This window comes from Argopecten irradians, chromosome 15, assembly GCF_041381155.1.
Source record: "Argopecten irradians isolate NY chromosome 15, Ai_NY, whole genome shotgun sequence".
NCBI classification, from domain to species: domain Eukaryota; kingdom Metazoa; phylum Mollusca; class Bivalvia; order Pectinida; family Pectinidae; genus Argopecten; species Argopecten irradians.
Window position 1 is genome coordinate 21,671,580 of NC_091148.1, and position 18,036 is coordinate 21,689,615.

The following is an 18,036-nucleotide window of genomic DNA, read 5'->3' on the forward strand; positions in this document are numbered from 1 at the left end:
TACTGCAAAGTTGTCTTGTCAACAACGCCCTGACATTTGATCTAGACCTATTAATGTTGTTTTCTGACTATTGACATGCGCAATGATGGTTATTATAAGTAGAAATATCTTCATGTTTTAATACACACTTGATATGTCAAGTACGTAACGATATACGATATATAGCAATACTTAAAATCTGTTATACAGTACCATGTCAAAACAAATTGAAAATAAAGCCGGAAATGCTCAATTATGTGTTTTGCGTGTGGTTATATAAGTATTTGCTGAGATTAGACCTAGATGTGAAACATTGGTATGCATACTTGTGTATTACAGAGTTATTTTCCCTTGCGAGTAGGTATTGAAAGTGACACCATGGGTTTGTAAGAGTAACGTTTATTTCAATGAATTAGCACTTGTGTATCAAAATTGTTTATTTGGCTCCAGCAAAATCCCTTCAACCAAGATTATTTTTCATAAATATTTCACGTATTTTCACAATTTATATCATTTAACACTGGTTTTAGGAAAGCTCAAGATTTAGTGTTCTTGATCCGCCACTGAACCGACATCATTTTCGCGCGTAAACTTATGACTTAAAATTACATTGCAGATTGATATACAGACACAAAGTCGTAAGTAATTTATGCATTGCAAATTGAAACATTAGTATTTTTTTTTTTTTTTTACCAAATACTACTTTCTATTTGGCAGATTCTTTTTCATCATGCTACTATAATTATTTTTATTTGTTTTCATACTAAATCCAGTTATCTGATAGGCAGATTTTTATTTTCAAATACTATGAAAATAACTCCAATAGAGACGTCGACGATGCATATTGATTTGGAAAAAAATAATCCATTGAAAAATCAATAGAATCATACGTTTAAAAGTATTTTATGGTATCAAGTAGCCTGAAAAAATAATTATAAGCATTGTTGTAACTATTCTTTAACTTCATCGGGGTATGAAATAAAATGTGTTGGCAAACTTTTGTGAGAATCTGTGTTATAATAGCAAATTCTCAACAACAAAATTAAAATGTAGATACACCAATGCTTAAGAGAACAATTTTTGAAAATCCCTAGGGTTAGGGTAGCAGTCATGTGGTGGTGAGAGTCTTGAAGGCTTAAATATTCTTTGTTGTGGCTATGCTGTCTGATGGGCTGTTGTAGTCCCTGTGGTTCATATTTTTTGCATTATGTGGTTGAATGTGTGATTCTTGATTGTCTGTCAAAGGTTTGCAACTTGTAACCTCTATCTTTACTTATTTACTATTTGTACATTATTGCCAGTCTCTAATTTTTCTTTCTTTCCTCTAAGGTGATTCAACCTAGGTCTTGTAACGTATCTCTGACAGTTGAGGTGATGTGATAAAGGTTTGTTTCATATCTCGCTGGGAGTCTTTAGACCATCTTTAGTCGTGTGTGCCGCTATGTTAGTATGGATTCCAGATGGTGCTAGCATATTTCCGTTTTGGTCAAACTAGTAATTCATAGTAGTTCTCTTTGATAATTTCAATACTGGTGTTCAGGTTCCGTTTCAGAAATCAAATAGAATTGCTCGGCTTATTGTAGTTGTTGGAGATGAGGGTGTCCCATCTTAGCTTGTGCGCTGCTAGCTTTCTCGTTTCAGTTATGGTCAATGCAAAGGTTCATTTTTCTAGATGGATGGAAATTCATCACACAGGTATTTCCTGGGTGGATTGTTGGTCTAGATCTGCTTGCATAGTTGGAGGGTAACTTGTTAATCATTATAACTCATTCACCCCTGCAGAATTTCAATGAACTGTTATAGCTTTAAAATTAGAAGAATTCAAATGGGATTTTAGGTGTGACTGAGATAATCGTAGATTATAATGTGACCAGCAGTTTGCTTCAGGAAATGAGTATTTTTAAAAGGTAATATAATGATATATCTGATAATTATACTGGAGCCAGGAAACAATTGTATAATATCAAAATCTAATGTATGAGTACTTTTGTACTGATGAGGAGGATTTTTTTGTTGGACAAAGTACAATTTGAATTGGCTTACAATCACTGACTTATATTGAACAAACGTCCAATGTCAAGTTCAAGGTCCAGTTTTGTTTTACTTTGAATCTACGTACTCACCATGTGAACATACATGTACATTGTTACAAAAGATTTAAAGATGCTCCACCGCTGACGAATGGTTATTTTTTTCTCTTTCAAAAACAGAAGCAGACGATTTGGTATTTTTCTTCCGTTACAAAAAATTCTTATTTTACATCATTGCCATCATTGAAAAGTTTAAGCTTCTTATTTTAATTCAAGACGAAAATATTAAAAATAATGAATTGCATACTGAAAATGATCCATGGCGGTTGTGGTTTCAAGTTTCCAGTTCGTAATTCGTTTCAACATCATTAAGCTTACACAAACAATTACTATTTGTTGTGTGTGGCTTATCTGTCAAATCTAAATGTTGGCCAAAGAAGTAATATCAACGTTTGTATTCTAGATATTACTGCCTTTAGGATTCTAACAAACGTGCGTATGAAGGACAAGAACTCTGTTAAGTAGTAAATATGGGACAAAGAAGTAACCGTAGTAGTGTCAACCAAATCAACTACATTACTTAATACTCTCTACATCTGGCGAGCTAGAGAATTTTTCTTAAAAATATTTAGCAAAGATAGGTTATAGCAATAATTTGCAATTTTTGAGAAAATGTATAGATATATTATCAATTTATTAATAAGAAAAAAGATAAAAATACATTTTCTGTTAACGTATACATGTACTTAATTAAGAAATTAAGCTTATTTTAATGGAATAACTAATTATGTAAATAATCTATTAAGTTATTAAAGCAGTATCATTTCTTTGGGCAAACGCACAAGATATACAAATTAAGATTTTAAATATAGTAATAATGTCATTTATGACATACCTGTTGAATCTGGTTATAGTAATACAAGCAAATTTCAGACCATGAAATACATTGTTTTGTATTGCACATGTACAATACGGAATGTTGTATTCACCTACTAGCCGGAACTACTTTTTAGGGGAATTCCCTTGTATTGCATTGGTTTATTTTGGGAAGAAAAAAAGTTTGCTACTTAATAAATTGTAAATTTTATTTTTGTACTTTATTTAAAATATAAATTAATAAAAATAATATTGTGGACTTAGAATAGTTCTGGGTAGAATTTAAATTTGGAATATTAATAGGAGGATGTTGGCAGCAAATAACAACAAGTTGTCGTCTGCTTACACCTTGTTATCAGAGCCGGTGTTGGCTTTGTTTATAATGGCATTTGTTGGGGATTTCGACATTTTACATGATTTACTGATGGATCCAGAGACAGATGATGAATCAAGCATTCCTAAAGTTGAAGGTAACGAAACATCGAAGTCTGGAAATGAAATTAGATCTAGTTCATCATCCTCGACCATCGCGTCTTGTGCTCCCCCTCCTCCTGACCCCACCCCCGATACCCATGGCCATGTTTCATCTGATTTAGACGACGCCGATGACCTTATTCCATCCAATATTTACACTTCCGGTGTCTCAGATCTGAGAAATTACATCATGAGTAAAAGAAATGAAAACACTGTTAAGAAAACTGAGGGATGCATTAAAAGATTCAAAGACTAGCTCCTCCTAGGTCCGACCCCAGGGAAATTCTTCAGATTCTGCCATTTGAACTAGATACATACATTGGTGAGTTTTTGCTGTCCCTTCAGAAGAATGATGGTTCTAATTATGTGCCTGATACTCTTACCAGCTTTCACAGGGGCATCGACCGCTATCTGAGAGAAAATGGTTATAGTTTCAACATTTTAACCTCAGATTTATTTGCCACGAGTCGTCAGGTACTTCAGTCTCGGCGTAAAGAGTTGAAACAGAAAGGACTTGGGAATCGTCCCAATAAAGCTCAGCCTGTCTCAGACAACGAGGAGGAAATGTTGTGGGAATGTGGTCAGTTTGGGTCATGACAACCCACATGCTTTGCTAAACACCGTCTGGTTCAATAACACTAAACTTTTGGGGTTCAGGGGGTGTGATGAAAACAGACAATTAAAATGGGGAGATATAGAATTGAAGCACGATGAAACTGGATCAGAATACCTGGAATTTAACGAAAGAACAACAAAAACAAGAGGGGGAAACAGTACTCACATGAGATCGTTTAATCCGAAACAGTTTGGAAATCCTGAAAATAAATCGCGATGTCCGATCGAGGCCTACAAACTGTACGCAAAGCATCGACCTCAGGCGACGAATACACCGGAATCTCCATTTTACGTTGCTGTTAATCAAAACAACAGTGGTCAGAAGTGGTTCAAAAATCAACCCGTCGGAAGAAACAAACTTGGTGTAATGATGAAAACAATGGCAAGTAATGCTGGTTTAACTGGTAAGAAAACAAACCAATCCTTGAGAAAGACTCAGTGTACAAAACTCCTTCATTCAGGTGTTGCTCCTACGACAATTATGCAGTTATCTGGTCACAAAAACGTAAATAGCGTAAATAACTATGCCGTCGCCTCATTTAACCAACAGCGTGAAATGTGCGAAATTCTTCAAAATGTGAAAAAGTCTGCTGCATCCTCCAGTGTAGCTTCCAGTGTAACTTCCACAGTATCACACAGGCCTATGACCATGACGGAAACACCACACAGGAAGAGTTTACCAGATGTCACCACGTGTTTGTGAGAAAGACGTAAGCCTACAAAATCTTGCGACGGGAATGTTTTCTGGTGCAAATATCTGTGGTGGAACTTTCAATATCTCATTCCAAATATCATCCCAGTCAAAAAATACAACATCTCATAACACTTAACCTCCTCGCAAGTACAAACGTATAGCTCAGCTACCGGACTCCGATTCTGACTGAAGTTAAGCCGTGGGAAATTTTGAGTGTGTGACCGATGTCGGTGACGTCACGATCAGACCATGATATCGCGAGTTGGGAGAAATTTACTATGTTATTGTGGTTTTTTTTTATCTTATTAGTAATTGTTGTAAATCTTAACGAGAAATTATTGTCATATATAAAAATCAAAACCTGTATCTTACTTGTTGAGTTATAATTTCCTGACTCAATTCGAAAAAACGAGATAGTTTGCAAAATCTACACTTTGTAGCATTTTCTCTCCTCTCTCTGACAAGCAAGGCAGTGGCTTGTACCGAAACTGGTTCAGACCGGTTTTTGAAAGACGAAGCGAACTGAACATTTAGATTTTTGTTAATCATCTCAAAGTCAATAAAACGATCTACATCAAATAGGGAAGGTATGTGATAAAAGCAAGACCACACACTTGTGTTTTTCTAACGAATCAGAAAGCACTCATTTATTGCGCGAACGTATATATTCACTCGTGCGCTCCGCGCACTCGTGAATATATTCGTCCGCACAATAAACTCGTGCTTTCTGATTCGTTAGAAAAACACAAGTGTGTGGTCTTGCATATGTATTCATAGTACTGTGTAAATATGTGACATAATTACTATATCTATATAATAATTACCTCTATTATATTTATAATACGATTGTCTATTTATTATATTGGTAAGATTACGTATAAATGTAGGGAACAAAACTAGGGTTCCTAAAGTGCAGTTTGCTTACGTCAAGTGTTACCTCCAAAACCATCCTCCATGTCTCATTTAACCATTTAAGTGTTCTTTGATTCCCAATTTGAGGCTAGTGTGTTAAGTACAATACCACGACCCTTTAAGTATCTGTATAAGTGGCAAGCACGTGAGTTGATCATCCTTAAAGTTATATGTCCCGTGATTTTCATTTTCACGAATCACGATGAACTTTTGATATCTTATTCACCATCACAAATTACCAACTTTTTGAAAATTGCAATGCTTGCCTTGCATATGTTTTAATTTTACAAGTACAAATTTAATTTGAAAATGATTTTTGGCAGTACTGAAAAAACCCAAAAAAAACCATTATATTTATATATAGAGTACAATGAAATGAAAATATTCGGTCAGACCATGAAGCTAAGTTGTGATCTACAATTTCATTTCAAATTTTTACAGTATTCTTTGGACTTGTAAATGTATTTCTGTAGACTTTTTCCATGTAAACACACATAAGGCATTCACAAAAAGAATTTTGTCGTGTATAAATTCTGTGTTGTAACTAATGTTTATAAGGTATCAAACATTTTTGTCTGTTCATCTGGTCGGTTGTTTCTCTCCGGATACTCCGAATTTCCTCCACCAACAAACCTGGCACATCCTTAAATGACCCTGGCTGTTAATAGGACGTAAAGTTTACCAAGCTTTACTCATCTTTGACACTTCAGGGGTTTCGACCAATGTCTTTATATCCACCCCGAGACGATCTTATATTAAGACAGTTCAAAAGAAATAAACTGACCAATCAAAGGCATGCAATTTTTCCTAAGAAGATTACTTGGAGAGCAATACCCAACTCCTCCAAAGTCACACAGTCAACCACAGTGTAACATTATGCGTTTCCTTTTATGTACATCATGGGAATAACATACCTGCTCATTTGTTGTCAAACACAGAGCCTTCAGTTTTTCTATGGCACAGTTCAGGCGTGGATAGCGTGGATACAACGACAATAAAAGCGAATGACATAAAGGGAAATAACTCTTGCTTTTACAGACGTTTTCGAGACATTGTCTGTTTGATGTACATATAAGTTAACAACCCATCATTAAACAAAGATAATTGACATGTTATTTGACAAAAATAGATAAATAAATAAATAAATAAATAAATAGATAATTAAACAAAAAATAAATAAAAACACACAAATAAATAAATAAATAAATAAATAAATGAGATATCATGAACATTACGAGGAAACAGCATTGTAGCAATGCTTAAAATTAATAACTTTTACAATGAAAAATAAAACTGAAAATTAATTTAGCAGTATTACCAAAACTAATGAAATTGACGTGATGGACAAGATGCTACCAAATTGCTATTTAAGTGACAGATTCCAGAAAATGATCCAAAAAAGTCGTAGAGATTATCATTCTCTCTGCTAACAAATCATCTGCAATCTTACATTTGTCAAAATTATCAATAATACTTGTGTAAACTTAGTTAGAAGAGATAGTGTTGATTTGTTATCACATACAACTTCTTCAGTAGAAGACAATTAAATCAAAAATAAATTTACACATTATGATTTTTCTTCATTTCTCCTTTAATTACACCTAAAAATGTATATTGAAAAAATAAAATATAATTTTCAATATTTACATTTCCGTTCTATCTTTGCTATATAACCTAACCAACTGCGAAATCGTTTACACTTACGTAAACGCAGTGGTTGCCACGCAAGAATACACACACACCAGGGCTGCCTTTGACTGCTTCAATCCGAATGCTTCAATAAGGCCGTTTTCGTTTTATTGACTGGTTGAACCTCTAGCTGTTCGTTTTGTGAATTAAAGGCAGATCTGGTGATTTTATATTATTTCATTACCACCATTGAAAAGTTTGTCAAAGCTTATCATTTTACTTCAAGATAAAAATATTAAAATCAAATAATTGCGTCCGGAAAAAATTCCGTGGCACTATGTCCTATATGGAATGAAGTACTGATTGCACAAGCACAAAAAGCAAACTATTTTCATTATAGTTCAATAAACTAAAAACTCTTAGGTTATGTGTATGGATATATGAAATCAAATGACAGTATATCTATAAAATCTACACTGTATCAGACACCGCGAGAAGATTCAGAAGCTACGCCAGTAATACATGTATCATCGCAGTTTAGGATTCAACGCACGTGAGAGGAATGGTCAGAAGGTCACCGTCTGTGGATTGAGCTGTGGCCATATCTGACCAGGACATTAACTGCGTGTCTGTCATTCTTGCAGTCTGATTCATTAGACGGTGGCATACTATTTCGGGCGAGAGGTAAATATATATATCTGTATCATAGGGATCTGAGAACTTGTTACAGTTTCTATATATTTTGACCAACCAGAATGTTGATAGACTTTTTTTTTGTTAAGAGGCATATGTAAAAAAATCGGTAAAAAATAAATAATCTACTTGTACATGAATATAACGCTAATCTTTAAGATGATCTAGGGATAATCTCGTGTACCCAACTATATATATATAAACTTTGCAGATGCTCCATCGCCGACAGAGCATAGCTTGTTTTGTTTTAGTAAATGTACTCCAAATATGGCATAGCGCCAAGGACTTTTTCGTGACGCAAATAATAATTTTTAATGTTTTTATCTTGAATTAAAATAAGAAGCACAAACTTTTCAATGGTGGTCATGTGATAAGAAACTTTTGTAACTGAAGAATATTACTAATTTGTCTGCTCCTGGTTTTGTTAAAGAAAAAAATGCCGTTCGTCTGCGATGCAGCATCTTTAACGTTTTATCAGATCCCCACGATCTCTAAACACTTTAATGCCAATGAATGAGGAGTACGTGTTTCGTATATAATGTTTGGTTATAATATTGACGGAGCTACAGCTGTCAATCATGCCACTGAAGTACCGCACGTGACTACATGCATTTTGCATTTAGTATGCTACGATATTTGCACCAACAGTGAATAAGTACACGTGCGCGCGCGAGCTCGAGACATGGTTATGTACTGTCCGCATAACGTGCTTTATGATTGACAAGGTTTGACCTCATCTTTATCCACATTGTACACAATAATTTACAAGAACCCTCATATCTCTCATCATCATTCTTTATTTCTCGAAAGTTGAGATATCAAGATAACGAGATTTTGTACAATATCAAGATAACGGGATTTTGTACAATATCAAGATAACGAGATTTTGTACGATATCAACAAAATCAGATTTTGTACAATATTAACAGAACGAGATTTTTACTACAATATCAACATAACCAGATTTTCTACAGTAGTGTATGAAAGAAGGCGTGACTTAATTTCAGTTGAATTTTTTTAAATGCTGCAAACGTACCTGTTTTAGCGTAAATACGAAAACAAATGTTATTAGCGCGGATATAAAATTGCGAAATTCGGTAGTTAGAACTATCTTTTTACAATTTAACGCTATACACGAATTAGCGCTTCAGAGACAGCGAGAAAAGCGTTAAAATAAAACAACCGCTAAAGATAAGATCGTTTACAGAGAAATATCGTAAATATGTTTAAAACTGAGCTAGATATTTTTGAAACACCGAGGTACAGTATTTCGTCGTGCCTAACACGGTGTTACTCATTAGAGGTTCATTTTAAAATATCGGACTAACACACTCCCAGCCCCTGTGGCATTATACGCGGACACTGATCAAGTCATGGTCAAGTCATTAACACTACGACAGTAGCTGGTCATCTTGATGTCCTTAAATGACGCACTTATAGGTCAAGTAACTGACCGACACAGTCCAGCAGATCCGCTGGACCACCGCCCGACAGGTCCACTTAATATTTCCGGAACATGTATATATAACCTACTGTTAATAAAGTGCTTTGTCCTTGGTCGTCCGCGTTTAATATCAAGTCTACAGTTTAAGGGAAATGGCAATTTTGTTGGTAGAGATAATATTTACTAATTCATTTTATTTATCTGTTTTTCCAAGTTAACAAATAAATACTAATTGTATTACACATTTATCATAACTATCAGTGAATAAACTTTCATATCGGGTCAAAAATGACCGAATTTTTAGTTAATCGTTCGGCATTGTTTATGGAAGATTCAACTAACAGCGGTTTATGCGCATAACAAAAGGCAAAAAACGTTAAAATCTTTGGACCACTTCTTGGCAAGTTTATTTATAGAAGGTGATAATAAGATTAATATTGATGGTAAGCTAATTACCCTTGCAGTTCTACAAAATCATCCATCTCGTCTTACATTCCCATAAAAAGAAGCCGTTTCGGAAAGGTATTGGGCCTTTAAATGATGTGACGAGAAACATGTATTGGTACTTAACAAACGGATTAGACGCTTGAATTTGTTTACTTTGCAAACAGGAAGTTGAGAGAAACCGGAAGGTCTACCTACGCGCGGAGGTAGTGAATGAAGATCAAATGGGTTGTTTATATACATGTATGTACAAGCATCAATGAAAGTAAGTCCAAAAGTCGCAGAATTGACGAATAAAAAGTATCAAATGGAACACACATACAATGTAGCTGAAATTATGTAGCGCAAAAGACTTCTAGAGTTTTAATGAACGATGTCGTCTTTGGAGCATATCAGGCCGGGTACGTACATACATTCGTTCTAGCATTGGCCGCACTTTCCCTTGCCGAGACACACCAAAGTCTAAAAACGTGGAAGTTTATGCTCCTGTTTAGCGCTCAGCATTTAGGGTGTGTGACGACTGGTTTGCCTGTTGTCAGTATAACGTGACCGGATGGGGTGTGTTGCTTGGTGTCTTCGGCGGCATGTATCAGTAAAGGGTAAGAGTTCCACTGTACAAGAAGGTACATCACCAAGATACCGCAGTTTCCCAAAACTCACATCACACACTTCACACTCGCTACACACTGTATACATGTACATGGGGTCCTTACATGACCCTGGCTGTTACTAGTAATAGGACGTCAATTTAATCAAACAAACAAACAAACGAATTGACCGCTCTTCCAACAAACATAAACATTAAATTATGTTGTAGAACCCTGTGTCTTCCAAGTTCTTAATGAAGTTCAACTCACAGGAGTATATCGACATGATATTATTTGACTGTACATCAAACGACCATTAAATTAATTATTGAATCTTACACGCCCTCAAGGAAATTGCCGACGAATCAATTTCATGGGTTTTTTTTGGAGTCAAGTAAGTGTATGCAAAAGTAAGACCATATATCATGTCTACCATCACATCTGCGACATTCTAAAAGACGTGAATCCCGCCAATTTTAACTTCTAAATCGGGTCACACAAGTGTAGGGGATAACAAGGCGCTATTTCTCACGACACGTGTACATGTATATATACATACGGACTGAAGTAGATGATTTCATGTATGGCGACAGTCAAAGGTCACATATTGAAAATTTTGACCTGTGTTCCGGAAATAAGCGTTTAGCTAAGTGTTGAGGCCCCCGGGGGTAATTTTATGCGGCAAGATATACACTGAGTAATATATGCAGTGATGGTAACGTTGATGCGGTGTGAACTCTGAAAATGTGTAATATTTGAAATATATGCTTTTATAAACGTGGGTTTATGACTCTGAAGTATACATTTTCACTCGTTTTATGAGCGGGGAGGAAATACCCCGTCGCGGGCCCCTGAAATGACCGACTCATGGACTATGTGAGATCATCATGCGCTATAAAGATGATATCTATGTCAGTAGATATCACTCATGGCAGAGAAATTGCTCCAACTGTCAACAAAATAATTAAGATGTCAGACCGACAGTGAAATTAATTCCGCCAGAAAGATGTGAGAGACCCGCCGGAGCACAAACATTTACAAACAATGGCCGCTACCAGTGGATTTATTTCGTCGTTATCTGGAACCTATAACAACACGGGTGAATTTGGATCTCTAATTCCAGAAAAGTCTCAAAGAAATGTGTCCAGCTCGACCGACTTGACTGACATCGAGTTTGAGTTGTTCGTGAAAAATGATATACCTGTGGTTATATATCTCGCGGTATTGTGTGTGATAGGAACTCTTGGCAACGCCCACGCCATTGTAGTTTATTCATTACGGTACAAACCGTCTAATCATCGGACATTTGTGTTATGGCTAGCCTCTGTGGATCTAACTGCATCATTACTATCTATGCCTTTTGAAAGCTTTGATATTCGCTACAACCTGACATTTTCCATCGCCTCCATTTGTAAGTTTTTCAAGGCATTAAACTACTTTGTAAGTACCTGCTCCGGTTTTCTGCTCGGAGTCATCGCCGTGGAACGTTACCGGAAGATATGTGTTCCGCTTGGAACGCAACTGACGTTACGAGCTGCAAAGTATGCATGTCTGGTTGCTACCCTGGTTGCCATAGGACTTTCCTCCATATCTGGTGTTGTGTATGGTATTGTTTCACGGGAAGTTCCGCCATTTGTAAATCTCACAGGGACAGAGTGCACAGTAATGGATAAATACAGAGAGACCTATTTGTTTAAAGGCTATTCGGTGTTTCTCTTGTTTATTAGTACTGTTGTGTTTATATTGTGTATATTCACTTATTCATTTGTTGGGAGGATTCTTTATAAACAAATGCTATTTCGGAACAAATCTCATTCAAATTCAACAGCCTCAAGTTCTTCTAACCGGAAGTCAATAACCGGAAATGATAATCTAGACTTTGGCAGCAGCGGTCATCAAGAAGAGGAATCAAGCTTTGCGGCGCATGTTACTACCAAAGAAATGAATTCAGTGACGTCATCGAAAGAGAATGGTAAACAACGAAGCAAACGAAAGCGAGGCTTAGACAGAAGTAAACAAATCGCTTTCATGTTTTTAGTCGCAACAGCGGCTTCCTATGCAGGGTATTTACCAAACATGGTGCTATTAATTATCAAAGGAATACGCAGTGACACGTATGACGTCATCGACGAAAATCTCGGGGCTTTCAATGCAATTCTCGTGAGATCATACTTTTTGAGTAACGTTGCTAACCCAATAGTGTACTGTTTCGTGGACGAACGATTTCGACGAGAATGCAAACTACTCTACAGAAAATTTTATTTCTACATATGTAAATATGTTAAATGTCGGGGGCAGCCTTAATTAAGTCTCATTATCTTCTCTTCTTTCTATTTTATTGTTTTATAAATATCCTAAGTGCTGCCGTATGTAGTTCGAGTTGACATTTATTAACATACAACACGTGACTTATATTTGTTTTAATGATATATACTATTTACAAACATTTTTTCATTACTATGAACATGGCTACATCCAAAGGACCAGGAAGAAAATCCAATAGCCAAGTAGTCTACTATTTATGCATAAATAGGTCAAACTGCATTGGAATGGACAATATCGGACCCTGTGAAAGTGGTCTTATTGCGCAGGTGGTCGTTATACAGAAGTTGTCGCAAAGGCATGTTTTACTCTAGTTTGGAAAAAAGCTTTAGTTCCACAGCATCCGAAATTAGTTTTATGATTATGGCAATCATGGATCAGGAACATAAGCTGACTCAAATGGTGCTGATACAATCTGTATGAAAAAGTAGTATCAGTTTGCCAAGACAATTAGTTAGCTGATTACGCCCATGCGTTTTGTTTATAATACCTCTACTAGCTAATTTATTATTATGACTTACATATTTTTTTATTATTTTGGACATTGTTATCCAAATTCCTTCGTTTATTGTATGTCATGACATCTACGCTATGTATAACATTATGATTCAAACTTGTTTGTGACGATGATTTCTATTGGACCATTTAGGAAAACAATAAAGTTGCCGTTGGAAACGTCACCTCTGATTGGCCAAAACACGGGCGCGATTATTTCATGAACAAAAGAGCCCCTCTATGAATTTCGAATTATGCAGAGCTTGTCTAAAGAAGATTGGATTATATAGATAATCTTGAATATATTTTTATGTTATTTATTGATGTAACTATTTTAACGTCATCGGTGTATGAAAGAAATATTGTTTGAAAAATTCATAACAGTTTGCATACAAAATTGATTTCATAACCCGATGGAGTTAAAAAAATCATCAATGCTTATATTTGATTTTTAAGACTACTTGATAAAATAAAATAAACATACGATTCCCTTAGTTTTTCAATGGATTATTTTTTTCCAAACCAATACACAACGTCGATGTCTCTATTGTGACGTCATAATAACTTCGGGTTTTTGCGTCATTCATAGATTTTTTCTTCATAGAATATGAAGAAAAATTATCTACCAATCAGAAATTCGGATTTGTATAAAAACAAATAAAAAAATGTATAATATAACAAAAATTCAAATTGATCATGAATTGTCACAATGTCTATCAATTGACATCAATTCATACATACAGCCTGTATTTCTCAATAAATAAACAACAAGAAAATTATTCCAAGACTTAATATAGATATCATTTAAACAGTTGCATCAAGATCGCGGCCCAGGTTTTCAAAAGGGGATAGGCCTAATCACTTGATTAGTGGAATTATCTGGGTTTTTTTAATTTCTAAAAATAAAATTATATTAGCTAAAATTAATAAATATATTTAGAACGTAGAGATCTTATCAACTTTAAAGAGTAAATCTTAAAAAGATATATATTTATTTGATCTTGATTTGGTTAGTGTCGTTAAACTGTTACAAGCCTTATCGCCTTTTATGTAATTGGGTCTTGGAGACAACATATGTGTCTTTTATTGACTAAAAAATGACAAACACCCTTTACCAAAGATACATACATCTTGCGTTAACGATAGGTCTCTGCATACTTTATTCTAAAATGTTCTTTATGGAAAAAAATGACGACCAATAATATTTTTTAGTTTAATTCAAAAGTTTTAATTCAAATTGAAAACCATATTTATGCGTGTTTTGATTTTGATTTTGATTATTTTTTAATGAAATAATGTGGTTCATTTAAAGAATGATGTATTTTTGACTAGAGCTTCCGAGATTTTTTGTCTATCCAACTGACGTCATATCAACTTGGAAAATAAGAGCAAACAAACAAATAAAAATGCTCAATACGTTTGTTGATATATTGGCAACTCCGGAGTGTGTGTGTTTAGGGTATCCCCTATTTTCCTGACTATTTAAAGTCCCATTATGTTTTTATAATATATTCAATCGTAAAATATTATCCAATTTCTTCAAATGATAGAGTTGATATCCTTATGGCGATATTTCTTAATTTAAAAATGTCGTCATTTTTGTCGAAACTGTACATATTTGAATAAAATAAAGTTAAGATAAATTCATAAGGATCATTGATATTAAGTTTGAAGAACACTCATAAAAACATGATGGGGCTTGAATACAGGAGGGAAACTTTGATATGTTATAAAAGTTCAATAATGTTCAGAAAGCATAGGTTAATATTTCGGAGAAGAGAAATTTATTTAATGTCTATACCAATAAAAGAAAGAGTCCAGTTATGAATGTATGAAATTCGTAAAATAAAAACAGGTAAAATTGCTCATTTCATGTTTTCAAAAATCTGAAATTGAAATACCGGTTACATCATACCTTTACCATGGATTTAAACTTCATATTATGTTTCAATTAATACACGTTAAAGTAGTAAGACAAGAGATAATGGCTTTAAACTCATGGCCCCTCTGTCGTCAGCAAAGACAAGGAAGGAGTTTCCGATAAAAATGTTGTATTTTGTACTTGTGGGCTGTAAAGCCTAAAGTAAAAAAAACCCAATGAAATATGTTTCCATATATGCAACACAATTTCTTAGTAACGAATCTTTGTTTATCTTTAGAATTATTAGGACAACTGTCTTTGCTTTAATCATGGTAAAAACATATTCTAGCCGAAGAATGACTTATCGCATATCCGATGATATCTGCTTGGATGATAATTTCGGAAATTCGTGGATAATTGCTATGGTTATGAAAATTGTATCCGCACATATATCGAGAAATGGTTTTTAATATCATATTTTCAAAAGAGTGTTGTAATAAATTGTGCCCAATACGTATTTCAGTTATCTACAATAAAGTATGTTTAAAACAATGGTTTAATCATATAAATTCAGCTCGTTTAAATATTAAACTATTGCTAAAAATAAATTTTTCGTTTAGAGCTAAAATCGCGAAGAATTTAATCCAGCTAAATTACCGATTACACGAAAGTTTAAAAGATATAATTGTTATATCATCCATTGATTTTAATGCTTACATGTATATTTGAAAATAAAAGGACGAATGGGAAAGGACACAAATTAAAAAATACAACAAAAAACAAATAATCTTTTTAGTTTCTTGAAGTTTAGTTTCAAATGGACAATTGCAATCATTTAGCATAGGAATATTTTTTATGAACATATATTTTATTTTTTGAACATACATTTTGTGTAATTGAACAAAGGTTTATTTTTTAGAACAAATATTAAAAATTTTAGAACAAAAAAAAATATATATATATATAGAACAAAAATTTTATTTTATGAATATTGCAACGTTCCACATGTCATGCATAGGCTTTTCAGGATTTCATCAGTGCAGAATACACCTTATTACAAAATAGCTTTGGTAGATGTTTGGACTGAATAATCCTACTTGTTAGGTCATCCGAGGCGAAATCTAATGGGACCCTTTAAATGCACATTCTAGTCGCCTTTTGTCCGTCGTCGGGTATCGTTTGTCTATTATCTATTGATATGGTCGACTTCCTTTCCAACATTTTGACCGATTTCATTAAAACTCTTGTATTCTCTATTGATTAAACATTACTTTACAATAAAGTTGTTCAAAATGTAAATTTTCGCAATCTACTGTTTAGTATTCAGTTGAGATGTTTAGAAAAAATAATGTATTAACAAAAATTGTTTGTATGAGATAACCCGAACGAGGACAGTCATGTTGTTTCTCTCTCTACCTGCATCCTGACACGATCATCGATCGCTATATAAAGTGCGTGAATTGACGCACGTGTGCTCATCTTCAACTGTCTACTGTGTATCAACTACCAGTATTGCGCACTTATACAAGTCCTGATACAAAATTGTTTGGGACTTGGCCAAAAAAAACACATTGCAGTTCCTCTAAGCTAACTTTTAAAGTTTCTCAAAATAAATTACCCACAAAAGTGAATTCAAAAAATTCCAAATAATAGTCCGTCAATACAGTATAAATTATCCACGTGCATTCTATCAGTCAAACAGACTCATACGAGTTATCGCTCTTACAGTATAGTCACTCAGTCATATTGGTTTTGATTGTTCATGCTGATTTTTCCGACTTCCGATCACATCGCTCAATATCGTTTGGTAGTTCCGCTGTACCGATAGTAGGATATCTATTTCAAAAAATAACAAAAAAATAGATAAACGCTGTAAAGCATAATTCAAACTGTCATTTTCACTGAAATAGCTGATGCAACTAAGAAACCATTTAAAAACAACACTTATATTATTAATACTATAATCTCAAATGCAAGGTTGTTTAATTTGCATTTCCAGCTTTAGCGTAAAATCGCCATTGAAAAGCATACAGTAATTAGGTCAGAGAGAAACCTTAAGTTAGAGAGCTTCCTATAAATTATGCAGGGATTTTCATAAGAAGCATTAAAACGTAAGGACGTCCATACAATTAAGGAATATTGATTAATCCTGTGTGTTTTATTACTTTAAAAACAACTCGCAATGCTGATGATAACGACATGATACTGTGATGATAATGAAGGGACTATCAATGTTACCTCCACTGATGAGTTAAAGGCCAACCACCTTTCCGAAACGGTTTTGGATTTTAAAAATGGGAATATAAAATGAAATTGATATTTTTATAGAGTCCGCAAAAAGTATAAGCCTAACGTAAATACCACATTTATCATCTTCTGAACAATTTAATTTTTAATAAACGATTGAAAGGTTAATTTTCATAACGCGGGTCGTCTTATGTTTCCCGCCGTCGTCCTAATTACCACAGGTTAGTTAACTATCACTGCGCCAGATAGCAAAACAGTGAAATAAATCTCCACTGTTTACATAGATTACGCTGGAAATCTTGCATTTGTTTGGTGTTGTAACCTCATCTTAGTTCATCAATATGCATTTTCTTATTTCATTATTGTTTTTAAGAAAGTTTTTGATTTGTTTAAAAGGTAGTGGACCTTTAAACAAAGTGATATAACAATACATACAGTATCAAAGCCTGGTACCTTGACCTACCCATAATGATACGCATAGTAGCATTATAGGGAGGTCAGAGTTCCAGGGTGACAACATTCGATCAAAGCCATGTGAACGCTTCAATTAAGGCCCAAGACGTTTCTGAAACGAAAAGTATGGTTTATAAATATACAGTTGTTTCATACCTTATCAGTCATTAATCAAGGCCGGAAAAAACAGTTTATATGGATTGTCCCAACACCGCTGGAAAATAGTTCTGGCTGTTGACTATTATATGGCATGACAAAAACTGTTTTGTTACCTAAATTCA

At 34.3% G+C, this 18,036-nt stretch overlaps 1 protein-coding gene across 1 annotated transcript; it reads left to right on the forward strand.

Moving 5' to 3' along the window:
* Positions 1–11,081: 11,081 nt before the first annotated feature.
* Positions 11,082–13,686, forward strand: LOC138308962 (cholecystokinin receptor-like). The gene has a single exon (XM_069250027.1). It carries the CDS (start codon positions 11,422–11,424, stop codon positions 12,679–12,681), a length of 1,260 nt encoding a protein of 419 aa, XP_069106128.1. The 5' UTR covers positions 11,082–11,421; the 3' UTR covers positions 12,682–13,686.
* The last annotated feature ends 4,350 nt before the right edge of the window (positions 13,687–18,036 follow it).

Excerpts from the sequence above, each read along its gene's own strand:
- LOC138308962 (XM_069250027.1), top strand. The coding sequence starts at position 11,422 with ATGGCCGCTACCAGTGGATTTATTTCGTCGTTATCTGGAACCTATAAC.